The 23,279-nt window shown below is 38.2% G+C and overlaps 1 protein-coding gene across 3 annotated transcripts in view; it reads left to right on the top strand.

Annotated features, from left to right (window-relative positions):
• FMN1 (formin 1) overlaps positions 1 to 23,279 on the top strand; it is a 368,268-nt gene that overhangs the window by 69,427 nt on the left and 275,562 nt on the right. Inside the window, exons 1-2 of one of the 3 annotated variants that reach the window (XM_084890798.1) lie at positions 7,684 to 7,735; positions 10,832 to 11,010. The exons of 1 other annotated variant lie outside the window; for it this stretch is intronic. In XM_084890798.1, the coding sequence (XP_084746924.1) occupies positions 7,699 to 7,735; positions 10,832 to 11,010 (216 nt within the window). In that variant the 5' untranslated portion in view covers positions 7,684 to 7,698. Of the gene's footprint in view, positions 1 to 7,683; positions 7,736 to 10,831; positions 11,011 to 23,279 lie in introns of those variants that run through there. One more of the 3 variants, XM_084890795.1, reaches the window with a different exon arrangement.

The following is a 23,279-nucleotide window of genomic DNA, read 5'->3' as shown; positions in this document are numbered from 1 at the left end:
CTTTTTTTTTCTCTCTACTTTATTGCTCTTTATTTATATATTTTTAAAAACATTCTCCTCAGATGTCTCATAGTCATTAATTGTTTGTACATGATTCTCTCTCATTAATTGTTTCCCTCTCTCCCTCTCCCTTTCTCTCTGAAATCAATAAAAATATATTTTAAAAAAATGAGAGAGAATCATTGATTGGCTGCCCCCTGCATGCCCCCCACTGGGGATCAAACCTGCAACTCAGACATGTGCTCTGACCAGGAATTGAACCATGACCTCTTGGTTCATAGGTCAATGCTCAACCACTGAGCCATACCCGCTGGGCATGAACATGTTTAATGACTTTGAGCCTTTTAAATTTATTAAGTGATTTTCTTCCTGTTAACATATCTCATTTTGAAGTTTATTTTTTTTTAATATTAAAATAGTCACTGGGGCAGGGGGCAAGGGGCAGGCTAGAAGGGATCACTGGGGGAAAAAGGATACATCTGTATTAATTTCAACAATAAAGACTAATTTTTAAAAAATAGTAACTCAAGCTTTCTGAGACCAGTGTTTTCACCATATAATGTTTTCTATACTTTTAGGATTAATCTATTTATCAATATGATTTTTATACTTAAGAAGATTTTCTTGTTGATAGCATATAGTTTAGTCTTATTGTTTTATTCAAGTCTGATAAATTCTGACTTTAAATAAGAGATTTTTAGATTATATATATTTAAAGTAACTATCACTATGGCTTTTAATCTACCTTCCATTTGTTCTTTGTTCCTTTTACATAATTTTCTGTCTTCTTTTGGATTGAGTACTTTCTAGGATTTAATATTATATTCGCTGTTGAAGATATTATTTTTAAGAACTGGTTACTCTAGGGTTTATAATATACAAATTTAATTTATCTCAGTCTATTTTCAAATAATATTTTCCACTTCTCATAAATATATGAATCTTACAACAGAATATTTCCATTTCATCCTCTTGTATGTAGTGCTATTATTGTCAATATTTTATATCTACATATGTTATAAGCTCCATAATACATTGTTTTTGTTTATTTGTTTTGCTATAGTTAATTATATTTTAAAATAACTTTAATATTGAGAAAAATGTCTTCTGTACTTATTTGTATGTTTATTTAGTTTTCGTGTTTACTATATTTTCTTCTGGTCATTTTTTTTCCTTCTTTGCCTGAAAAAAAATTAACACTTCTCTTTAGTCTAAGTCAAATGGAGATAAATTGTCTAGCTTTTGATTGTAGGATTTTTCTTTCATGTTGGAAGGTATTTTTGCTAGATATATAATTATAGGTTGAACAAAAAATAACAAATAAAATAAAGTTTTAGGTTAAATTTTAAAATATTTTATTTTTTAGCATTTTTTTAAATCTTTCTGTACTTCAGTATTGTCATTCCATTGTCTTCTGGCTTGCATGTTGTGACAAGAAGTTTGTTATAATTCTTTGGTTTTCTATATATAATATTACTTTTTTCTCTGACTTCTTTTACAATATTCTTTTTATCACTGATTTTCAGCAATTTTATTTATTACTAGAGGCCCGGTGCACAAAATTCATGCACTTGGGGGAGGGAGGCATCCCTCAGCCTGGCCTGCACCCTCTCACAGTCTGAGAGCCCTGGGGATGTCTGACTCCTGTGGGGAGCAAGCCTAGGCCATCAGTCGGACATCCTTAGTGCTGCAGCAGAGGCAGGAAGAGGCTCTGCTTGCCAGCCATGAGCCTGGCTTCTGGCTGAGCAGCGCTCCCCCTATGGGAGCACACTGACCACCAGGGGACAGCTCCTGCATTGAGCATCTGCCCCCTGGTGGTCAATGTTCGTAATAGCAACCAGTCATTCCACAGTTTGGTCAATTTGCATATTAGCCTTTTTTTGTATAGGATAGAATAAACTTAATTAGACCTGCTTTCTGGTTTAGCTAAACTTTTTCTAGCATAGTGAAGCACCCTATCTTCTCTTTCAGGTAATTGTTAGCAACACAGCTGTAAATGTCAACATGAAGTAGATTATTATTGTAAATCACACAGGGTAAAATATTTAACTGTAGCAGAGTTTGACTATATTCTGAGCAATGGGGAAACCTAAAGTCATTTTCAAGATCCACTATTTTTTACTTATTTTAAGTTGGGTCAAGTTTCTAAACTTTCTAAATCTCCATTTTCCAACTAATGAAAAGAAAATAGGATTTCACTGAGTGTCCTATCTACCTACTCGAGGACATTTGTGAAGATCAAATGAGATGAGGCATGGGAAAATGCTTCACAGACATTTGGTTAAAGTGTAAAATGTTTGCACCTGGCTATAAAGCAAGTTGTGTTCCTGGGCTGAAGAAATTCCAAGTATGCTAGTTGTTGCTAGGGAGAGGAAACCAGGAGTTGCTATGTGATGTCATTACCTGGCACCCACCGCCATCGTTCCTGGCTGGGCTGGGTTGTAGGCTGCATTTTGCATCATGGGGTTTCAGCATCATTGACTGTGATTGGTGGGGTATCAATCTGGGGTGTTGGTGGGGCCTGTGTCCCACTTGGGGAGAGCTGAGTGTTGGTTTGTGGGCACCAGGTTCATAGTGCTGTTTATTGTTAAAAGGCCTGTCACTAGGGAGAGGAAGGTGGGCATTGCTACATGACATCATTACCCAGCATCCACAACCACCGTTTTTGGGCTGGGCTGGGCTGTGGGCCATATTTTGCACCATGGGGTCTCAAGAGCATGGGCTGTGGTTTGGTCGGCTGTCACTCTGTGGTGGTAGCCAGGCCTGTGTTCCACTTGGGGGAAGCTGGGTGTTGCTTTGTGGACGTCAGGTCTAAGGTGCTGTTTCTTTGTAAATGGTCAGTGCACATTACGGCAGCGCCTGCAATGAGCATCTGCCCCTTGGTGGTCAGTGTACATCATAGTGACCAGTCAGTCAGACACTTAGCACATTAGCCTTTTATATATAGAGATTTTTTTTTTTTTTTTGGTGTTTATCTCCTTTATGGTTTATTGAGCTTCTTTGATCTGTAGGTTTATAATTTTTATCAAATTTGTAAAATTCTAGTCAGTATTGGCTTAAATAATTTTCTGTTTCTCTTACACCCCTGCTTCTAATTTTACATATGTTAGACTAATTGATACTGCTCCAGAGGTAACTGGGACCCTATCAATTATTTTTGGAAATCACCTTTTAGCCTAGGCGATTATTAGACTCACTTAATTTATTTTACATATCTCAAGTATTATAATACTGTGCTGGTTGCAATAGAATATTTAAAAATAGTTGTTTGCTATGTTTTGCTTAGTTCCTAGTTATTTATGGTAGGAGGTTAATTCCAGGCTCTGGTTTCAGAAGCTAGTACTACTACTTACTGATTGAACCTGGACAAAGTTAACATCTCTATTTCATTTGTTTCCTCATCTTTAAAGTAGGGTTTGCTTATAGCTACCTTTCTAGATTATTGTAAAGATTCTCAATAATGTGAAATGTACGTAAAGTGTGTGACATATAGTAAATGTCCCATAAGTAGGACATCCCTGGCCCTCAAAAACATGAATTTGTGGGCACTCGCCCTCCTAGAAATACGCCCATGCCTCTACTTTTCCTCTTCTTCACCCTTTCCCTTTCTCTCTCCTACATTCCAAAGGCCCTTTTTTCCCCTTTGTAACTTGAGCTCATTTCTTCTGCCACTTATTTCTTCTTTCTATGTGACTTTCTAAATAAACTTTCTTTTATAGAGTCTTGGATCCAAATTCTTTCTTAGCCAGAACTCAAGAACTGAGGTTGCTGACCTGAGTTTCAATTGCCAGTGATATTCTAGTGCTATTTCACCAACATAATGGTGCTGGGACTCAGATTATCTTATCATGGTGTAATGCTCATCCAACTGAGCCACACCAGCTGGACTGTTTCTTTCTTTTGATAATAGGAGTGAAATAACCAAATGTTCTTGCTTTGTTTGCAAGGACATTCAAAGGCATATTTTGTTCTTAATCTCTTAAATATTTATCCTTAATATTGACATATGTGCCTTTATTTATTTTTATTAATCTTGTTATATATATTTGGTCTTTGTGAATCTTTTAAAATCATTTCTTTCTTAAAAGGAGTTCTTTAAAAAGTCATTACACACACACACACACACACAAGGCCCATTGCAGGAATATTCCTGCAAGAACAGGACTTCCAGCGGGCTTCCCTCCTGCTATTGCCACCCCTCCCGAACCCCCACACCCCGCTGCTGCCCCCCACTCTCACTTTCCCTCCTGCTGCCACCGCCTCCCCCTATGCTTTCCCTCCCACAGCCACCGCCCCACCCTGTGTTTTCCCTCCTGCTGCCACAGCCGCCTCTGCCTCCCTTTCAGCTGTGTCTCCCTCTTCCTTCTATTCTGTCTTCAGCCTTCACTCCCAAGTCTTCATATGCAAATTAACCACGTCTTTGTTGGGTTTATTTGCATACTTGCTCTGATTGGTTGGTGGGCATAGTGGAATGATGGTTAATTTGCATGTTTCTTTTTATTAGTGTAGATATTTTTTTTTTTATCCAAGACTTAGTATTTTGTAGATTTTGTTACACCTTCTTAGATATTGAGATAATTAGTGATTATGTGATATCTCTTCAAGAGTCAGTTTCCCCATTGGTTCAACTATCCCCATAATAACTAAAATAATATTACATAAGAAGGAAAAATGCTGCCCTAACCAGTTTGGTACAGTGGATAGAGCGTTAGCCTGTGGAATCAAGGGTCCCAGGTTTGATTCCGGTCAAGGCCATGTACCTTGGTTGTGGGCACATATTCAGTAGGGCGTGCACAGGAGGCAGCTGATCGATGTTTCTCTCATTGCTGTTTCTAACTCTCTATCCCTCTCCCTTCCTCTCTGTAAAAAAAATCAATAAAATATATATTTTTTTAAATCTCAGTGAATTCTGCAGTCTTCCAAATTTGATTCTTTCTTGGTCTTCTCTGTACCAAACCATACTTTGATGCATCTGCTCCTCCCTTTTATTCAGTTTAAAGTTGAGTGACTCAGCATCATTTGTGCTACTTTAAATACATGCCCCTGTTTTTCAGGTGTTTAAAATACTCAGTATAACTACTGCTGTAAATGAGTCCTGACCTGAGTAATATTTGCTTCCTGCCTATCATCTGTATTCTTCACGGGAAATTATCATGGAGAGAGGTTAATATAATAATCATAACAATATGTATTCATATACCTCTTTAAAATGTGATTTCATTTAAACCTATGTCTATAAATAATTTCATTCATGGCTCCAGGCTCATGTTTGACTGTCATAGGGTGTCTGTGAAGGCCCCTGAAGAGCTGCTCTTTTTGAAGATTATCATCCATGTACTTGGAGCTATTGCATTTGATGACGTGAGTTCTATTTTTAGGACTCAAACAGATTTGGAATCTGCTGCAGTGCAGTGCTACTGAGAACTCTTATAAGTTTAATTATTTTTCTCTTTGTCTTCTTTGGCAAAAAATAGTTCTTAACATCAGCCTGTGTTGTCTAATATGCTCTCAGTACATTCAGGCTTCTTTATTTGAAAAAGGGATTTGTTTGTATCTCTCATGAATACATTACCCCCACCCATGGAAAGGTTCTTGAAAAAAAAAACCCACAATTTTGAGCATAGGTATATTCTTATTATCTTCATTTTATTAATGAGGACATAAATATTCAGGGTGGTTTAATAATTTCACCAAGGTCTAGCAATTAACCAAGGTCATAGTCAGGAGCTGAACCCACCTGTCCAACCCTTGACATCTTCTTTCTCAGACCTCAGTATCGCCATTTGTGGATTGGCAATAATGTTCTCTAAATAGCATGCACGATTTCCCTGGAATCTGGATTTTAGTTCTGCCTTTGCCACTAGATGGTTGTGTTGGAAATATCACAATCTTCTTGGATTTCAGTTCCCTCAACTATAAAATGAGCAGGTGGGTGGAAAGATATGCAAAATTCCTTCCAGATCTAATTTTATTATATTTTACTTGAATTTGAATATGGACAACATTGCATTTATTAGTGGATATGGATGCTTTTCCCAAGGATTCTGAAATTGACATAGCTTACTCCCCAGTTCTGTCATTTTGGGATCAACTCTTTCTCATACTATTGCCCTCATTTTCATGTCTAGTGATGTTAAATGATACAATCCCAGTCAGGGGAAGTCAGCCTTCTACCTACATGCCCTTGCTCATAATTTCTCTTTCCACATACTTCTAGCAAGAAGAGTTAGAGGCTGGGATGGCTAGATCAGAGGCTTTTTCAGAATTATATCTACGTAGCTGGGATTGTATCATTTAACATCACTAGAAATAAAAATGAGGGCAATAGAATGAGAAAGAGCTGACCCCTAATTGACAGAAACCAGCCACGAGACTGTATTTTTGCCAAATTGCTGCCTTTCTTGATATAGACATGAATAATTGCACACACAGGCACACACCTCCCTACAAGTACTTAAAGTCACTTTCCATTAGCTACACATCTAGATTGCTGTCTCTCTTGCCTGTAAGTACATGTTTGAATAACATAACGTAAGACAACCTGTCTACATTTACATATCAGTTCTGATTTTCACGGTTGGGGAAACTTCACCTCTTGGATTTATTTTAAGTCGAGTGTAATGAATAGCCTTGGGAACTACAGCATCGGAACAAAAAAATCCTGAGAGTTTCAGGCTTTATTTCCTTTTTTTCTTTTTGGAGGCATAACTACTTCATTGCTATCAAGTGAGGGCTTGGTATTACAGAAAAATTAAAAAAGGAAGGCTAAAAGGCACTGTAATTTTGTAAAATTACATAGTATGTTTGCAAGCTTCTATTTGAAAATGTCTTTATATATGTGGACATAAATTCTTTAGATAATTAAAAGCATTACCTGATAAATAAGTTTAACTTTTTTAAATGAAATGTAGTTTGTGTGTGAATCTTGTTATGAATGAGGAAATGGGCATGCTATGAGTATTCACTTGATTTTTTTTTTTTTTTGAAACCTGATACATTGAATAATTGTTTTTAGTACAAATTAGATTACTGTAGTCTTTAAGCCTGCTCAAGTGAAATGGTAAAGTGTAGTGCTTTTGGTGGAGGCAGATGATAAAGAGTGTATTAGGCAGCTATTTCAACAATGAACCCCAAATCTCAATGGCTCACAGCAAAATGTATTGTTCCCATTCATTGGCTTAGGAGTTGGCTAAGGTTCATTTGATTTGACCCAGGTTGGCTCCAGGCAGTAAGACTGTGTTTGGGTCTGCTCTGCATGTCTAATTCTAGACTCCCTAGGATGGACTTGTCAAATAATGATGGCATACACACAAAGCAGAGTGTAAAAACACACAGTGCTTCTTACTAGTAAGGCTTTTCCTCAGAATTGGCACAGTGTCACAATGCCCACATTCAATTTGGCCAAAACAGGTCATGAGGCCAGGTCCAATATCCATGGGCCAATGGGAGGAACTACCAAGACAACTGGTAAGGCCTTGAGTGCATAATAATCATACAGGGTGAGAGTAAAGAAGTGGTAACAATACTCCATAGGTAGAGAGACATTCAATTTTGGAAAGATAAGGTAAGGATACTACTTTCAGTTGTAAATGGCATATTACCTTTCCTTTCTTTCTGCTTCCATTACATTGATAATTGACAGCAAAACCCCAGTCTGATGTCATAGGTTAGCATCAGGAAGTGCAGCTCATCATTTGAATGGTTGAGACAAGCAGACTTTCCAGGTTGTCCCAAGGTAAGTCGCCCTTACCGTACTGTGACTGTGCTGTGTGTTATTAATTGTGGTCAGCTGTGGAATTAACCTGTGTGTGTATGTGTGGTCCATCCAGCTGTTGGGATGTCTTTGAGAAGCAAAATAAGCAATAAATATTGAGTAAAAAAATACACAATATGCACATGAAAGGGAAAGATACATGATTAGGTTGATTAGACTTGTAAGTTTTTTACAAAATGTTCAATGAAAATCAAATACCTCAAAATCTGTATCAGAAAATTAAATGACATTTGACTTTTGACAAAATATAGTTACCTAAAATTAGGTAAGTTTTCCTTCTTTTTATTAAATTTATTCAGTTGAAGAGAGGAGTGTGGCTACTACCCATTTTAATAAATATAGACATGTGCTTTATTTCTAACTATTAAAAAAAAAAAACTTGTGTTGGTGTTATTAAAATTTCCATTAAAAAACTTACTTTATAAGTTTATGTGCTTTCTAATGGTGAATTTGTCCCATGTCTTAACCTACGTTGTCAGACGTTTAAGAATAATGTTTTAATGTTACTTACGTTTGCCCTTGGTCCTGTGCTATCAAATTGATCCTCACCAAAATTACTGTGCGCCATGATTTTTACCTTGCATGTTTCCTTCATAGGGATTTTGTCTGGTTAAACACTAGGTCTGAGAAATTGGCTCTTTAAAATTAAAACTATTTCTAAAACAAAGTCCCTTAGTATTGTTTCTACCTGAACTGCACACTGTCTTTCCTCTGCACAGGAGTGGATTGGGTTGTACTCCACACCTCATGAATGCTGTGCCGGATAGCACCTCAGGGTGTACGAGCTAGTTTGTGTGTGCATCTGCCTTTTCTCTAAGGACACAGATCCTAGTTATCGTGGGAATTAACCACTCTCTTAAACCCAAATGATGAACTTCTGCTCACCAGACAATGTGCCTTTGATGATCTGGGTGTCTAACTTAGGTGTTGTACATTATGTTCTCTGTGATGTATATATTATGCTTTATGTCGTTTTATTAAGCAGTATAAACTTTACTCAAAGCCGGCAGCTATTCCAAAATAAAAATGAAAAGTGGAGGGCCATAAAATGAAAAATAGGGCTAGTAATTAATTTCTGAAGATAACATAGTGTGGTGAGAGTATACCATATATTTAACAAGGTCTGTTCTCTCATTTTTTGCCAAATATGAGCAGAAATATTCTGGGAGAGTGATGAGCCATATAAATGGCAGCTAAAAAGGCTCTGGGCTTGAATCTCTTCGTCTATGAAAGCATGGCCAGCAACCTTCCTCTCGGGGTCACCATGAAGATTAAGGGAAGGTGCTTAGCAGAGTGCTCTTCTTAGAGCCAGAGTGGGGGCACTAACAGGAGAGCCAAAGCAAATGCTCTGGAGAGTGTAGGTACTAAGGAGCATATGGAGAGGGTGAGGCCAGGTGACTGAAACAACTCTGTAGGACATCTGGCACAGAGAAAGGAAGAGCTTAGTTATAATAATCTGGACACCCTATGTCAGCAGAGTAAACACCTGAGGCCCTGGACTCCCACGTTCTCAGTCTCCACAGAGATTGTTCTATGGGCAGCCTGCCAGAGGGCAACTGTAGAGACGCTGGGACCTGCCTCACCTTTCACTCTGAGGTGTTTGGAAATCAGCTGACTGGACAAGCAAACAACAAGCAAAATCTTGGCCGTTTTTAAATACTGTTTTTTTCTAAAATGCCATTCTCATGGAAAGGAGAAACATTTCACCCCATGATTCCTCTGTTAGCTTGCTTACTCTCAGCTCGGGTCACTGGTAAGTCAGGCTTGCAGCATGGCGGAAGTCATTGGCTGGCTTTGGGCCACTGCCAAAGAGACGTTCTTACAAGGATTATGTGTAATAAACACCCTATCATATATCCAATGCTGATCTCTATTGTGAAAGTAGACTGAGCCTAAACCCTTAACTTCTGCCTAGTTGCATAATATTTTGCCAGGGTTGCTTACCAGGAATTAAAAGAGGGCCAGGAACTTGAGAGTCAGATGGAACTTTAGAGATCTAACTTAGTTTTTCCCAAACTGTGTTCCATTGGAACGCTAATGGCTTTCAACAAGGTTATTGGGTGCCCCTTTAAACGGATTCTGTGGTCAGATGAGTGTGGAAATACTATTATACAGAGCTAAATTTATTTACTAAAGGACACTCAAGGTCTGTAATATGCTAACATGAATCATAGGTCAAGGGATAAGACATGCCACTTTTCTCACACTTATTCAACCACAAAGTCCTTTTGTGTTAGAACACACATTGTCATCACAAGAATGCCAGGCAGAGGCCATATAGTCTGGTCTTTGAGAGCATGGCCTCTAGCATTTAGCTGCCTGGGTTCAATTTCTGGCTTTTCCATTTTCTGACTGTATGATCTTTGTGATTCAGTTTCTTCTTCTAAAACTGGAACACTAACGATACCTGCCAATAGAGTCCTTTTAAAAAAAAATTAAAGCACAGGGCTGAGAACAGTGCCTGGCACACACTTGCCTATTCTCATCCTAGCAGATAGATATGAACTAGCAGAACACCCTCATTCTGGGGATGAGAAAAGTGAGTTCAGTTCCATGTAGTTCACTCAGGCAGCCTCACACATTCAACAAGCTGACCAACTGCCAACATGCACCACTCATGATTCCATCCCCCACAATGAAGATGAGCACTGGGTAGTTCCTAACCCAGAAGACACACACACTAGTGACGTGGCTCATGTGACAGCTTGTAGTAACAAAGCCAACAACCCAGCCTTCTGGCGGCCTCTGTCCTCCACCTCATTCCCTGATTCAATCCTGAAAGAGAATGTTATGCATAGCAAGATTGGTAAGCAAGAATAGGGAGCATAGATTTGAGCTAATAGGTTTATTTTTTTAAGCAGGTATGAGGGCACATATTTTAATTCTTTGTTAGTGTGATTCAGAAGAGTAATTAAGAAAAGCACTTTTGAGGAAAGCAAATTCTAGAACTTACAGAAAGGAAGGTAGTATGAAATGGCCCACACGAGTCCCCAAACATGGTGGCTTGATGTTTTTCTGGCCACTGTGTCACTGAAAGTCTTCTCTGTATTTGTCTAGGCATCTCCTCCGAGAGCTTTCCCCGGGACTGCTTCAATGAGCAGTCAGCCACTAAGGACCTTACCGTCAGGGATGGAGGTGCGTGGGTCCTGGGCCATAGAGCTGGACCAGCCTGTCCCTTTCTGCTCCTTGAGGAGAGAGAGAAGACAAACAGAAGTGAATTGCACTTGGATCTCCATGTAAGTAGAAATATTGTGATTGTGCTGTGATTCTTTGCAGTCAGCATAGATTCATTTAATATGCATTTAATGTAAGTCATGCTCATAAAGCTGCTGAAGCTTCATTGTGTGTGTGTGTGTGTGTGTGTGTGTGTGTGTGTGTGTGAGTGTGTGTGTGTGTGTGGGGGGGGACTGTCATTGTCTAAAAATCAACTGATGGCAGAAAACAGATCCTGGTTATCCGAAGTTTATGTGCTAGAAAGTAACTGTGTTTACACTTTATCTGAGCCTTTCAAGTCCTCTGTTCACATCAGCTCAGCTGCCTAAACCTCATTGTGGGAATGATCATTTGATGCTGTTCATCTCTTAATATCATTTTTTCTTAAAAGGTGAGGACATATGTTAGCTGACTGATAGGCTCTGGATTTTCCAGTGAAACCCAAATAGTCTGCCTTTCTTGCATATTCCTAAACCTTTTTTTTTTTCTTCTCTCTTCAGCTACCCAAAAAACAGGTGATCTGGTTGGCAGGAAATCTGCAGAATGCAAGATGACCCATTTTAAAAATACAGCCTTCTTCTTTCTCAGTCATTCTTGTATTCATTGACACAGAAGCACTGACGACCCTATACAAAGCAGGGGGCTCAGTTTTAGCTACTTCCACATTGTAGTGACCTGACAGAATTGACCAACTGCCCCATTCTCACCACCCTTCTTCACCCCCTTTACCTCCCAGTTTCCTGTCAGAGACGGACTTGAGCATTGGAAATCCAGAGAGCACTTATTTCCCCCGTTAACTCTCATGCCTATTGACAATCTTGAATACTTCTCAATTCATTACTTTCAGGCCTGGAAGTATGTGTTTGACGAGTGTGGGTTAGGTCTGTGATGTTCATATGGGTGATGGGTTTTTTCAAGCAACCAACAATAGAACCTTGTATTATAACTATAAAACCTTAGTCACAGTATGTTTTTTAGAAAAGCACTTGACATCCCAGTTATTGTAAAAGGAGGTTTGGAATGGAACTGAAAGATGGAAAATCTACAACCCTTCATGAGGTGACATGGGAATTGGTAGTTTGTTTTGTCCCTCTGAAAGAGTACAATTGTGTATCTTGAGATGTGCTCCAAGTAAGAAGTGGAACAGTGACATCTCCTGGTCAGATTTCTCAGTGCAGCTTGCTGCTGCAGAAGGCCTAGAACATGGAAGTTCAGAAACGGATTCTGAAAGACTTATTTTTTGTGTGTGTTTTTAAAAAATTCTGTGTTTATGTGTGTGTTTTTTTAGGCGCTGGCTAAATAGGTTTGCCTTCTCCCTTGTGAATTAAATTATTTCTTCATTTTACTTAGTTTATTTTTAGTTATAAGAATCTTACCCAACCCTTTTAGAAAACTTGAAATATGTATTTAAATGGAAAGAAAAGAAATAATCTGTAATCTCAATAGCCAAGAATAGTGTTAAAATTTGATAATTTTTTGTGCTTTTTACTATGTATTATTTATGTTCAGTAAGGAATTTTTTTGACATATAAACATAGATTTTATATCCTTCTTTCTCTCTTTCTTTTTTTCTCTATCAATCACTTTTACATTGCTTACCCATGTTGCTTCAGATTCTTTCTAGATGTATCTTAAATGACTGTATATTGTCCCACTATATCATATCCCAAAATTTATTTAATTACTCTCTATTATTGGATGTTGAAGTTCTTTCCAATTTTGGAATAGTATACTATAATATGGAAGTAAATAGCACTATCACACATATAATTTATCCTATGCCCTTTCTCTTCTGAGTATTTTTAGGCTTTTGATACATATCATTGCATTATTTCCTGAACTAGCCTTTTGTGGCAAATATGTGCATTTATAAAACATAATTAACATATTATATACATTATAATAAAATATATTTATATGTTTCTTAGTCTGCTATTAATTATAATTTTTACAAATTAGGATAATTTTTTAAAGATTATTTTCTACATTATCTTTTCTTTACACTTTGGGCCCTAAGGCTCCTCACCTCCAAGCCCTTTCCCCTCAGTACCATTTGACTCTTATCGCCTCTCGGCTTTTTATAGGAAAAAAAAAAACAAAGCTAAAGAAAGGGTCTTCATAGTAGCACCAGCCCCCCTTCCAGTTACGATTTTGATTGGTGGATGCCAGACTCCCACTGATTATTAAGGTTTAGCTATCGCCCTGCATACTAATAAGTGGCAGCACATCCACAGGAAAAGACTGGGAAAGGAACTTTCTGATGGTGGCAATGCATAACAGAGCAGTCCTGTCAAAGCTGTAAGGCCGATCACAATATCAGTCATAAACACCTCCCTGACCGAGTGTTCAAAGTCTCCCTGGAGAAACCTGTCCTTGTAAGCTGGTGTGCTGATTATTAACAGGATATAAACTTTTACCAAGTCACTAGAACCCTTCCAAATGGAAAATCTCACTTAGAATATCAATATTTAAGACAATAACAGTCAATTTTTTTAAATTAAGAAAAATATAAAGGTCACTCTTAGCTTCCAGGCCACTCAGAAACAGGAAGTGGACCGACCCCTGCTCTAGACCAGGAGTTGAAGGTCTCTCTCACTTCTCCTCTTAGCTCAATCACTAACTAGCCATGGCACCCTGGGCATTGCTGCATTTCTGTGGGCTTCAGGGTTTTGTTTGTTTGTTGGTTTGTTTTGTTGTATGTGTGTTCTTTTTGTTGTTTTGTTTTTATCAAATGTGTTTTAACAGAATGGTGAGGACCAGGAACAGATGAAACAAAGTTCCTTTTAGTTAAAATATTGGTTTTCCTGATTCTATTATAGGAACATAAATCAACCGGAGTAATGATATTTAGAATGGAAATTAGTTTATTTAAAGGAAACAAATAACCTTTCAATATTCCCAATGTGAATCTTCGTTCTTATATGAGAAATAATGTCACATCTCTGATAGTAAGACCAAAATTTGTAGTTTCCTAACTCTATTTGAAGGCACCCACCACTGCTTTCTGCTTCTCCAGTGCAGTCCCCCCTGCCAGTTTATTGAGGTATAATTGACATATAACATTGTATAAGTTTAAGGTGTACACCATAATGATTTTATATATGTGTATATTACAAAATGATCACCACAGTATATTTAGTTAACATCCATCACCTCAATTACCAAATTCTTTTCTTGTGATGAGAACTTTTAAGATCTACTCTCCTAGCAACGTTTAACAATGTAACACAGTATTATTAACTGTAGTAACAATACTATGCATTAGATTCTCAGAACTTATTAATCACATAACCAGAAGTCTGTATCTTTTGACTGCCTTCACCCATTTCCCTTACCCCCCATCTCCCACCTCTGGCAACCACCTAACTGTTCTCTGTTTCTGTGAGCTCAGTTTTTGTTTGTTTGTTTGTTTGTTTGTTTGTTTGATTTGTGTGTGTGTATGTGTGTGTGTGTGTGTGTTTTTAGATTCCACATATGAGTGAGAACATATAGTATTGTCTTTCTCTGTCTGACTTATTTCACTTAGCATAGCATATGCCTCAGAGCCATCCATGTTGTGATATTTGTCTTTCAATCACTAAATTGTGAAAAGGTCCTGGACATCCTTGGGGAAATGGCAGGATGTGGGGCTAGACACTAGAGATATTGAGGGCAGCATCTGTTTACCAACCAGTATGTATTTTAATGTTCAAACAACCAGTGCTAGTCTTGATGCCTCTTGGGTGAATGTCAGCCAGACTATCGTGTAGAGGGGTTCTGTTTAGGTGATTATCCTGTACACCTGTGCAAGCAAATTCTGTGGACCATTCTGGGTGACCTACAAAACTCCTGAAATACTCAACCCAGTGCTTAGTCAGTTTCCATTCAGGTCCCGAGGTTGCTAAATAGTCCATAGGATGAACTTAGAGTGAAAAATCACTTGTTGTTTTCCTCATATTCAAATCTATCTGGTTGTCCTTTATGTTATTTACTAAATCTGGCAACCCTAAGCATCACTTTTCAGGCAGCATTCAAATGCACCAACCGTGTGAATTGCCCTCAGTGGCATCTGTGTATGGTAAACAGTCACCCCAGAATCCCCATTTAGAGCTGAATATTATAAAGTTACACTTAAAGGAAAATTTTTTTAATATATTGTATTGATTTTTTACAGAGAGGAAGGAAGAGGGATAGAGAGAAACATCCATCAGCTGCCGCCTGCATACCCCCTACTGGGGATGTGCCCGCAACCAAGGTACATGCCCTTGACTGGAATCGAACCTGGGACCTTTCAGTCCACAGGCTGACGCTCTATCCACTGAGCCAAACCAGTTTCGGCAGGAAAGTTTCTTGTATCCACCAAACAAGAAGCTACCATTAGCCATGCCCCTCAGTTCCCAACGCATTTGATCCAGAAATGCCAAAGGCACTGAAGATGGACATACTGGAGAGCAAATGCAGCCTAATTTCTTAGAAGTGAAATTTCCCAAAGATCACATTTGAGAGGATTCTCCCCATAGAGGATGGTATATAAAGTGTCTGTAAACATGGGACATGGGTGAGATAGAAACCCCACTAAAAATGGTGTGACCTGAGATTGAAAAAAAAAAAAAAAAAAAAAGAAAGAAAAAGAAAAGCAGTCATTATGATTATTATTGGTTGCACAAATCCTGGAAGTAGGATTTTGCTTGCCAGTTTTTAAAACACAAACTTTGACTTCTTCTTAGTGATTCTGATTTCCAAAGATCATCACAATCTCCCTCTCACCTCTGGAGCTCTGAACTCTTCTGACTGAATTGGCCTAAGTGGATGGGAAGGACATAGCATCAGGTTCCAAGTAATTGTATCTTATGAATGGAATGACATAATTACCAAGCCCACATCCAACCTTTACCGTCTTACCCAGTAACAAAAACTTCCAGGTACTGATCACTTCCTAACTGCCAGGCACCATCCTTTGAGATATCATTATACCTACTGTACAAATAAAGAGAGAGGCTCAGTAAAGTGAGGGGCAGGGACTTGAATCTAAGTCTGGGTCTAGACCCAAGTGCTTAAATGGTAAACCTCTCTACCTCCCCATTATTACAGATACTTTTCTGTTTGTTTGTTTTCTTTTGCTTATAATGTACGAAACAAAGCCATGCATTTAATGGGTATGAGTTAGCTCCCATAATCAGTGAGAAGGATTGAGACTCAGGCTCAGAATTAAACAACTAGACCACAATCAAATCACCCCATAGACCTCAATCCAGTGAAGATTCTGCAGTGGCTACCATGGAACACTAGATGTCTCAACGTGCCCTTTAACGATCCTGTCCCTTTAAAATGCATGAGGAAACACTGATGGGAGCATGAGCAGATATCAGTCCTTCCACCTTCCTTCACTCCTAAATGTCAAACTCCACAGGTTAATTTAATTCAATGGCAAACAGTGCACAGTGCTCTCTGGATGGTGCCTTTTCAGCACAGGAAAAGGGCCACCTCATCTTGTTTTCATGGAAGCCAATGAAAGCCTTCACCTAAGGCTGAAGGCCACAGCTAGACTTACCCAAAACATTAGGATAATCATGACAATGAGGTTTGTATGTACAAGTGAATTCAGAAATAGCAAAGTAGCTTGTTTTCTGAAGGGGTGTGCTATTTTGTATATGAGTATATACGCGTGAAAGACAGAATGAGAAAAACAGAGAAAGGAAGAAAGAGGTCACCCTCGCCAGTTTGGCTCAGTGGATAGAGCACCAGCTTGTGGACTGGAGGGTTCAAGGTTTGATTCTGGTCAAGGGCACATGTACCTAGATTGCAGGTTTGATCCCAGGCCCTGCAGGAGGCTACCAATTGATGTACTGATGTTTCTTTCTTTCACTTTCTCTTCACCTTCCGCTCTCTCTAAAAATCAGTGGACACATATCCTTGGGTGAGGATTAACAACAAAAGACAGAGATCAAGTGTCTGTTGGCTGTATGATAAATGATCAAGAAATGACACAGGGAAAAATAACAGCGGAAAGTGATGAATTAATGATCAATTTGGAGAATTCCCTCTTTTACCTTACAAACTCCTTATCACTTTAAGTCATAATAAAACAATTGATAAAAAGTAATCTGGTTTCACTTCTAAACCCCATGAAATTTACCCAGTTTTCTCAAATTAGTACCAATTTTGAAATTGGTGTGGGAGGTTGTTATCACATTAAATTAAATGGAAAATGTAGGCAATCATAAAGTTCAGTTCTTATGGCATTTCCCTTGCTTCCCTTAACACCCACCTGTCCTCTCAAATCTAGCATCATCTCAAATTTCTCTGTAAAACAAAAGGAACAGTAAATTTGACTTAATCATTGAACCACCTTAGTGGATAATGGAACTCTGAGATTCTTTTTTCTTTGATCTTGATAACATTCAGTGTGCTGATGCTCTCTTTGTTTATTCCAGTGGTCAGCAAACTGCGGCTCGCGAGCCACATGTGGCTCTTTGGCCCCTTGAGTGTGGCTCTTTCACAAAATACCATGGCCTGGGCGAGTCTATTTTGAAGAAATGGCGTTAGAAGAAGTTTAAGTTTAAAAAATTTGGCTCTCAAAAGAAACGTCAATTGTACTGTTGATATTTGGCTCTGTTGGCTAATGAGTTTGCCGCCCGTAGGTCTATTCTGATGTAAAATATATTAGTTGCTCATGTAAAGTTTGGACTTTTGGGAGTTTCAAAGAGAACACTTAGTATTGGTATGCTTTCAGAGCCTGAGAGCACACAGAATAGAGTTGAATTTTATACAACTGTTGAGAAATTTATCTAGGAATTTTATTTAAATGAGTTGCAGCTGAAATATCTTATTTGGTTTCTCTAAAATCAAAATAATTTCTTTTTTGCCCCCTTTTCAAAGAGTTCAATTTTTTCAGCCTCTCTGTTTTGTATTTTTTTAAAAAAAACAAACAAAAACTGCAGGGTCATGTGCATTTATTGGACTTGGGGTGCTATAAACTTCATATGGTCTTTTTAAACCCTGGTCTCTTTCTACACATATCATTTATGTTCCATGTTTATATTTCTGAAAAGCATTTTCTTTCTTCTCTCTCCAGCATAAAAATGGTAATTTGTGGTTAAAATCTCAGTCCCACATGTCCTATTTAGAATATGAAGTGTAGTAGCCTTTGCCTAGAGAATGTTAGAGCATGTCTATGTTAACATAAGGTTTCAGTTTTTAAAGGCCCCGAACTGCAGCTGCTACATAACTGTTCTGTGCATGAACATTGTAACCTTTCCTCTCCAGCTGTAGATTCTAGGAACTGTTAGAACATTTTTTCAAAATATTTCATGATACTTTTTAAAGTGTTGAAAATGACAGCAGTGCTATGTGCACTTGTTTAAACACCAAATTAAAATGGTGTACGAAGTGGAGGCAATAGCGAATATATTTCAGAACTGTGGGACTGTGACACCTCTCTCCCACCCGATGATTCCTGCAACTACACGCTGAATCTGTGGTGAATCAAGAAGGCACTGCGTTAGGACTATTAGCACTTTTAATTCCTAGTGCAATCCTTCTGAGTTAATTATTTTTTCTATTTTATACATGCAGACACTCACTCATAGACATTAAGTGACTTTGTTTTCACCTCAGCTGTGTTCAAGAATAGGCTCATAGTTGTGGCAATGCCTAGCTTCCTTTCTCCTTTGTGATTTTAATGAATTTACATTTGTTTCCATTTTTTCTCTCTTAAAATGACTAACTCATGTGAGTATTAACTTCAAGAAATCATTACTGATAAAATCAGGACTCATAATCTTTATGTCCTTTCTATTCTCTGTAAATTCCTTCTATAATAACTTCAATAGCCATTTGGTAACGGTAACCAGGTGATTTATTCAGCCCCCATTCTGATGTTTCAATGTGAAAGAGAACTATTTTAAAATACCATAGTTGGTTTTTTTTGTTTGTTTTTTTTTTTACTTAATGAAAAGAATGAACCTTTAGAATCAGATTGATCTAGTCCAAATTTTGGTTTTGCCAATAAATTGTTGTTTAATCTTAGAATTGACCTAATTTCTTTGAACCTCAGTATTAACATCTCCATCAATGTCCAAACAGTAGTCACTAGCTACACATGGCTATTAATTCAAATTAAATAAAATTAAGAATTCCGTACCTCAGTCACACTAGCCACATTTTAACTGTTCAGAGGCCACCCGTGGCTAGTATCTATTATATTGATGACACAGATATAGAACATTTCCATTACTGCAGAGAACTGCACTGGACATTGCTAATCTATAAAATGAACTCACTGATACCTTTCTTCTAGAGTTATGAGGGAGTTAAGGTACAAGAAAACTTGCCTAAAGAATCTAGGATGGTATCTACTTAGGACAAGAATGACACTAAAAAAATGCTAGTTTTTTTTTCCCATTATGGGTGCTCTTCTTATCTACCTTCATTTTATTTTAGGTAAATCCTCACATTTCCTAATTTTTATATTGCATCCTTTACATTTAAAAAAATAATTAAAAATGATACCTGAAAGAAAAGGGGGGAAATGATACCTGAAACTTCATTGTTTGTTTGAAATATTAGTCTCAAAATAAATTTTACTTTAAAAACTTAAGAAAGGGCCAAAACCGGTTTGGCTCAGTGGATATAGTGTCAGCCTGCAGACTGAAAGGTCCCAGGTTTGATTCTGGTCAAGGGCATGTACCTTGTTTGCGGGCACATCCCCAGTAGGGGTTGTGCAAGAGGCAGCTGATCGATAATTCTCTCATCGATGTTTCTAACTCTCTATCCCTCTCTCTTCCTCTCTGTAAAAAATCAGTAAAATATATATTTTTTTTAATTTAAAAAAAAAACTTAAGGAAGGAAAAAAAAAAAAAAAAAGATACCCAGTAACAACACAGCCAATGGCTGTCTAGTTTAATGACTTGGGAAGCAGGAGCATATGGGCAGCAATAAGTACGTATGGTTTATTAGAATCCAGACCTTCATCTAAAATGTTTATTATGATCAACTTCCGCCACAATAAAATGCTTTCTGCATGGATTTCATGGCTTGTGCAGCGATTATTCACAGGGGACATCATATTATTCATTTTGGAAAAGCTCAAAATCCTTCAAAAACTTGTCCCAGGATATCTTTACCTTAAACAATGCCTGCTTTCCCCCAGCTCTCCTCTCCAGCTTCACAAGTAAGCCCCAGCCTTTCCTTTTCCCTCTTACATTTTTTGTTCATCAGCATAACAGGGCTAAGGGACTGCATATGCAGTCTCATCATCAGTGTCTATCAATAGGCTCTTGAGAAAAAGATTTTTAAAAATATATTTTTATTGATTTCAGAGAGGAAGGGAGAGAGAGATAGAAACATCAATGTTAAGAAAGAATCATTGATAGGTTACCTCCTGCTCGCCCCACACTGGGGATCAAGCCTGCACCCTGGGCATGTGCCCTTAACTGGGATCAAACCCGAGACCCTTCAGTCCACAGACTGATGCTCTTTCCACTGAGCAAAACTGGCTAGGGCAAGGATTTTCTTTAGAGAATCCAAATTTATGGATTTTTTTCCCCTCCCTGGAGTGATTGAGTTGATTTAAAAATCATCGTGGGACATAGGAAAAGCAATAAAGAACAGGGTGAACTCTGTCACCTTTTACAGTGGTGACCTGGGAAAACTTTAAGCTAATTACTCTTTTCAGATGATGGAAAAAAACAATCCAGAGAGCACTTGCCCTGAAACACCCCAAGGGGTCCCTTAAAAGAATTTTTTTTGGAACTCCATTCACTCGTGGCACACATGTGGCGTGGCGAGGCATATTTAGTAGGTCTTTCTATAGTGAACAATCCTGTTCAGACCAAATGGCCCTTCTGCCCAAGTGCACATGTAGGGGAGGGGCACCTTCATGTTCTAGCTCTCAGTAAATACCTGTTTCATACTGACAGAGTTAAAAAAAAATTTTTTTGGATGCTGGTTGACATCCCTAAGAAAGTAGTTTCTTTCCTATGAAAATGTATCATATAGTACTTACTATGTGTCAGGCATTGATGAGGGTGTCAAACAGATATTAGTTTATTTAATGCTCTTAACAACCCATAAAGTATTTTTCTTATTCCCAGTTTCCAGGCAAGGAAGCTGAGGAGGGAGCTTATATCAGTTATTGAGGTCAAGCTTCTTGAAGGAGCAGAGTAGGATGTAAGCCCAGGACTCAGGGAAAGGTTCTTGAATTGATCATTGAAAGATCACATACCCACTGCTCTCTTCTTTCTTTTAGCTTCACCACAGCTTCTTTTCCCTTTAAGAGTCTTCTAGTTTGTTACCAACATTCAACACATTTCCACACAATCCTTGATACTGCTCACTAGAAAAAGGCCTTAATCACTGCAACTTGTTCTTTGAGTAGGCAAGTGCAAGTGCAACCTGCTTTCTTTCTTTTTTTAACATATATATTTTTATTTCAGAGAGGAAGAGAGAGGGCAGGAGAGATGGAAACATCAATGATGAGAATCATTGATCTACTGCCTCCTGCACGCCCCACACTGGGGATCGAACCCACAACCCAGACAGGTGACCTGACTGGGAATTGAACCATGACCTCCTAGTTCATAGATCGACACTCAACTGGTGAGCCATGCCAGCCAAGCCTGTTTTCTTTCTTAACGAATTAGTAAAAACAGTTGCCAGATTCTGATAGGCTGATGCAGAAGGGCTGTATTAAGTGTTGTGTTAGTTGGCAGGGGAAGTGCTATACTAGTAGAACTAAAGTAGAAGGGAAGCTTATGGAGGTCTCTGGCTTTGTCTTTCATTTGGCCTCATAATTTGATTTTGAAGATGTGGAGAATGAGGATAAGAAGGATGCTGACCTGTAAGAAGGTAAGGTCACACATGCCAAGGCAGGAGCAGGGGGTGTGATATGGGGTGGACAGGGGTCAGGACACCCATTTCCATCTTGCTGCTGTGCTTGAGAAGTGTGAACTGGTACCAGTTATTTAGCTTCTCTTGACTTCCTCTTTAAAATAAGGTTAAGCTGTCGAAACCGGTTTGGCTCAGAGGATAGAACATCGGCCTGCGAACTGAAAGGTCCCAGGTTCGATTCTGTTCAAGGGCATGTGCCTTGGTTGTGGGCACATCCCCAGTAGGCGGTGTGCAAGAGGCAGCTGATCGATGTTTCTCTCTCTTCGATGTTTCTAACTCTCTAAACCTCTCTCTTCCTCTCTGTAAAAAATCAATTTAAATAAATTTAAAATAAAATAAAATAAGGTTAAGCTAATTGGTTTCTAATATTTCTGAAGTCCCATTCAACCTCCCAACTATTTGATTCTACCAACATTCTTTCATAACCTACTCCTTCCATGTGGCCTCTGACTCATGTAACAAATGTCTTTGGAGTATCAGTACTTGTGATGTCATAATTTCCTCAGATCTCAACTTCATTTGGTAAGTTAAAACATACTTCCTGAACCCCCAAAACTTATCTCCATACATTACCCCACTCAGACCTTATTTATAGTTTACTTTTCCCAATCTATTGCTCAAACTTTTTTCTTTCACTGATATAGTTTCTTCTCTTTTACTTTCTCTTACTAATGTAAATTCTACTTGCTGTCTCTAGCAAGCCTCACATGAACCTAGTTGAACCACTTTAGGAAGCTGGAAGCAATTATTAGTCATTCAATTCAGGCCCAGAATTTGAAATAAATTGGATAAAGAGAAACATGAGAATTAAGTAGCCTAATGCTGTAAAATGTAATCTCATTGCTTTACTTTTCCCTTGCCTTTCAGGGTTTTATGAGAATGTGGGAAGGGATTATCGAAACTGAATGATATGGGTGAAAGTCACACAAAGTAAGGGGAAGTGGTTCTAGGAAGTTTTTTTTTTAGGCAACATCTAACTTCGGCTTATAGGTGTGTGTTTTTTATTATTTTATTTTGTGTTTTTGTTGTTGTTTCTTTTAGTTTTTAATGCTGATTAATCTTGTGAGAATCAAGGAGCTTGGTTCTACTGCTCCCATGAGGTGATGCACCTTTTTTGTTGTAATCACTTTTTTAAGGTTTATCTTACCAAGTTGGACTGATGTTCTTATTGCTATGAGATGTTCTTATTGCCTCAATTTGAGAGGATAGTGAGATGAGATAAACATGGAAAATTTACTGGTAGTAAATTCTCCACACAAATATGTACTATGTTCCAATTTCAAGAAGCTGGGTACTGATTGTTTTTTAACAAATAGTTGAAAGAACATCATGTGGGCCAAATGCTACCTAATTATTTATCATGCCTGTTTTCTTAGTTGTCGAAGGTAGATCATTTTTATTTGGTTTTCTGCTCTCAAGTGTA

This window comes from Pipistrellus hanaki, assembly GCF_964339955.1.
Source record: "Pipistrellus hanaki genome assembly, chromosome: 1".
NCBI classification, from domain to species: domain Eukaryota; kingdom Metazoa; phylum Chordata; class Mammalia; order Chiroptera; family Vespertilionidae; genus Pipistrellus; species Pipistrellus hanaki.
The sequence above is the reverse complement of the archived record's forward strand: the minus strand, read 5'-3'. Positions and strand labels throughout refer to the sequence as shown.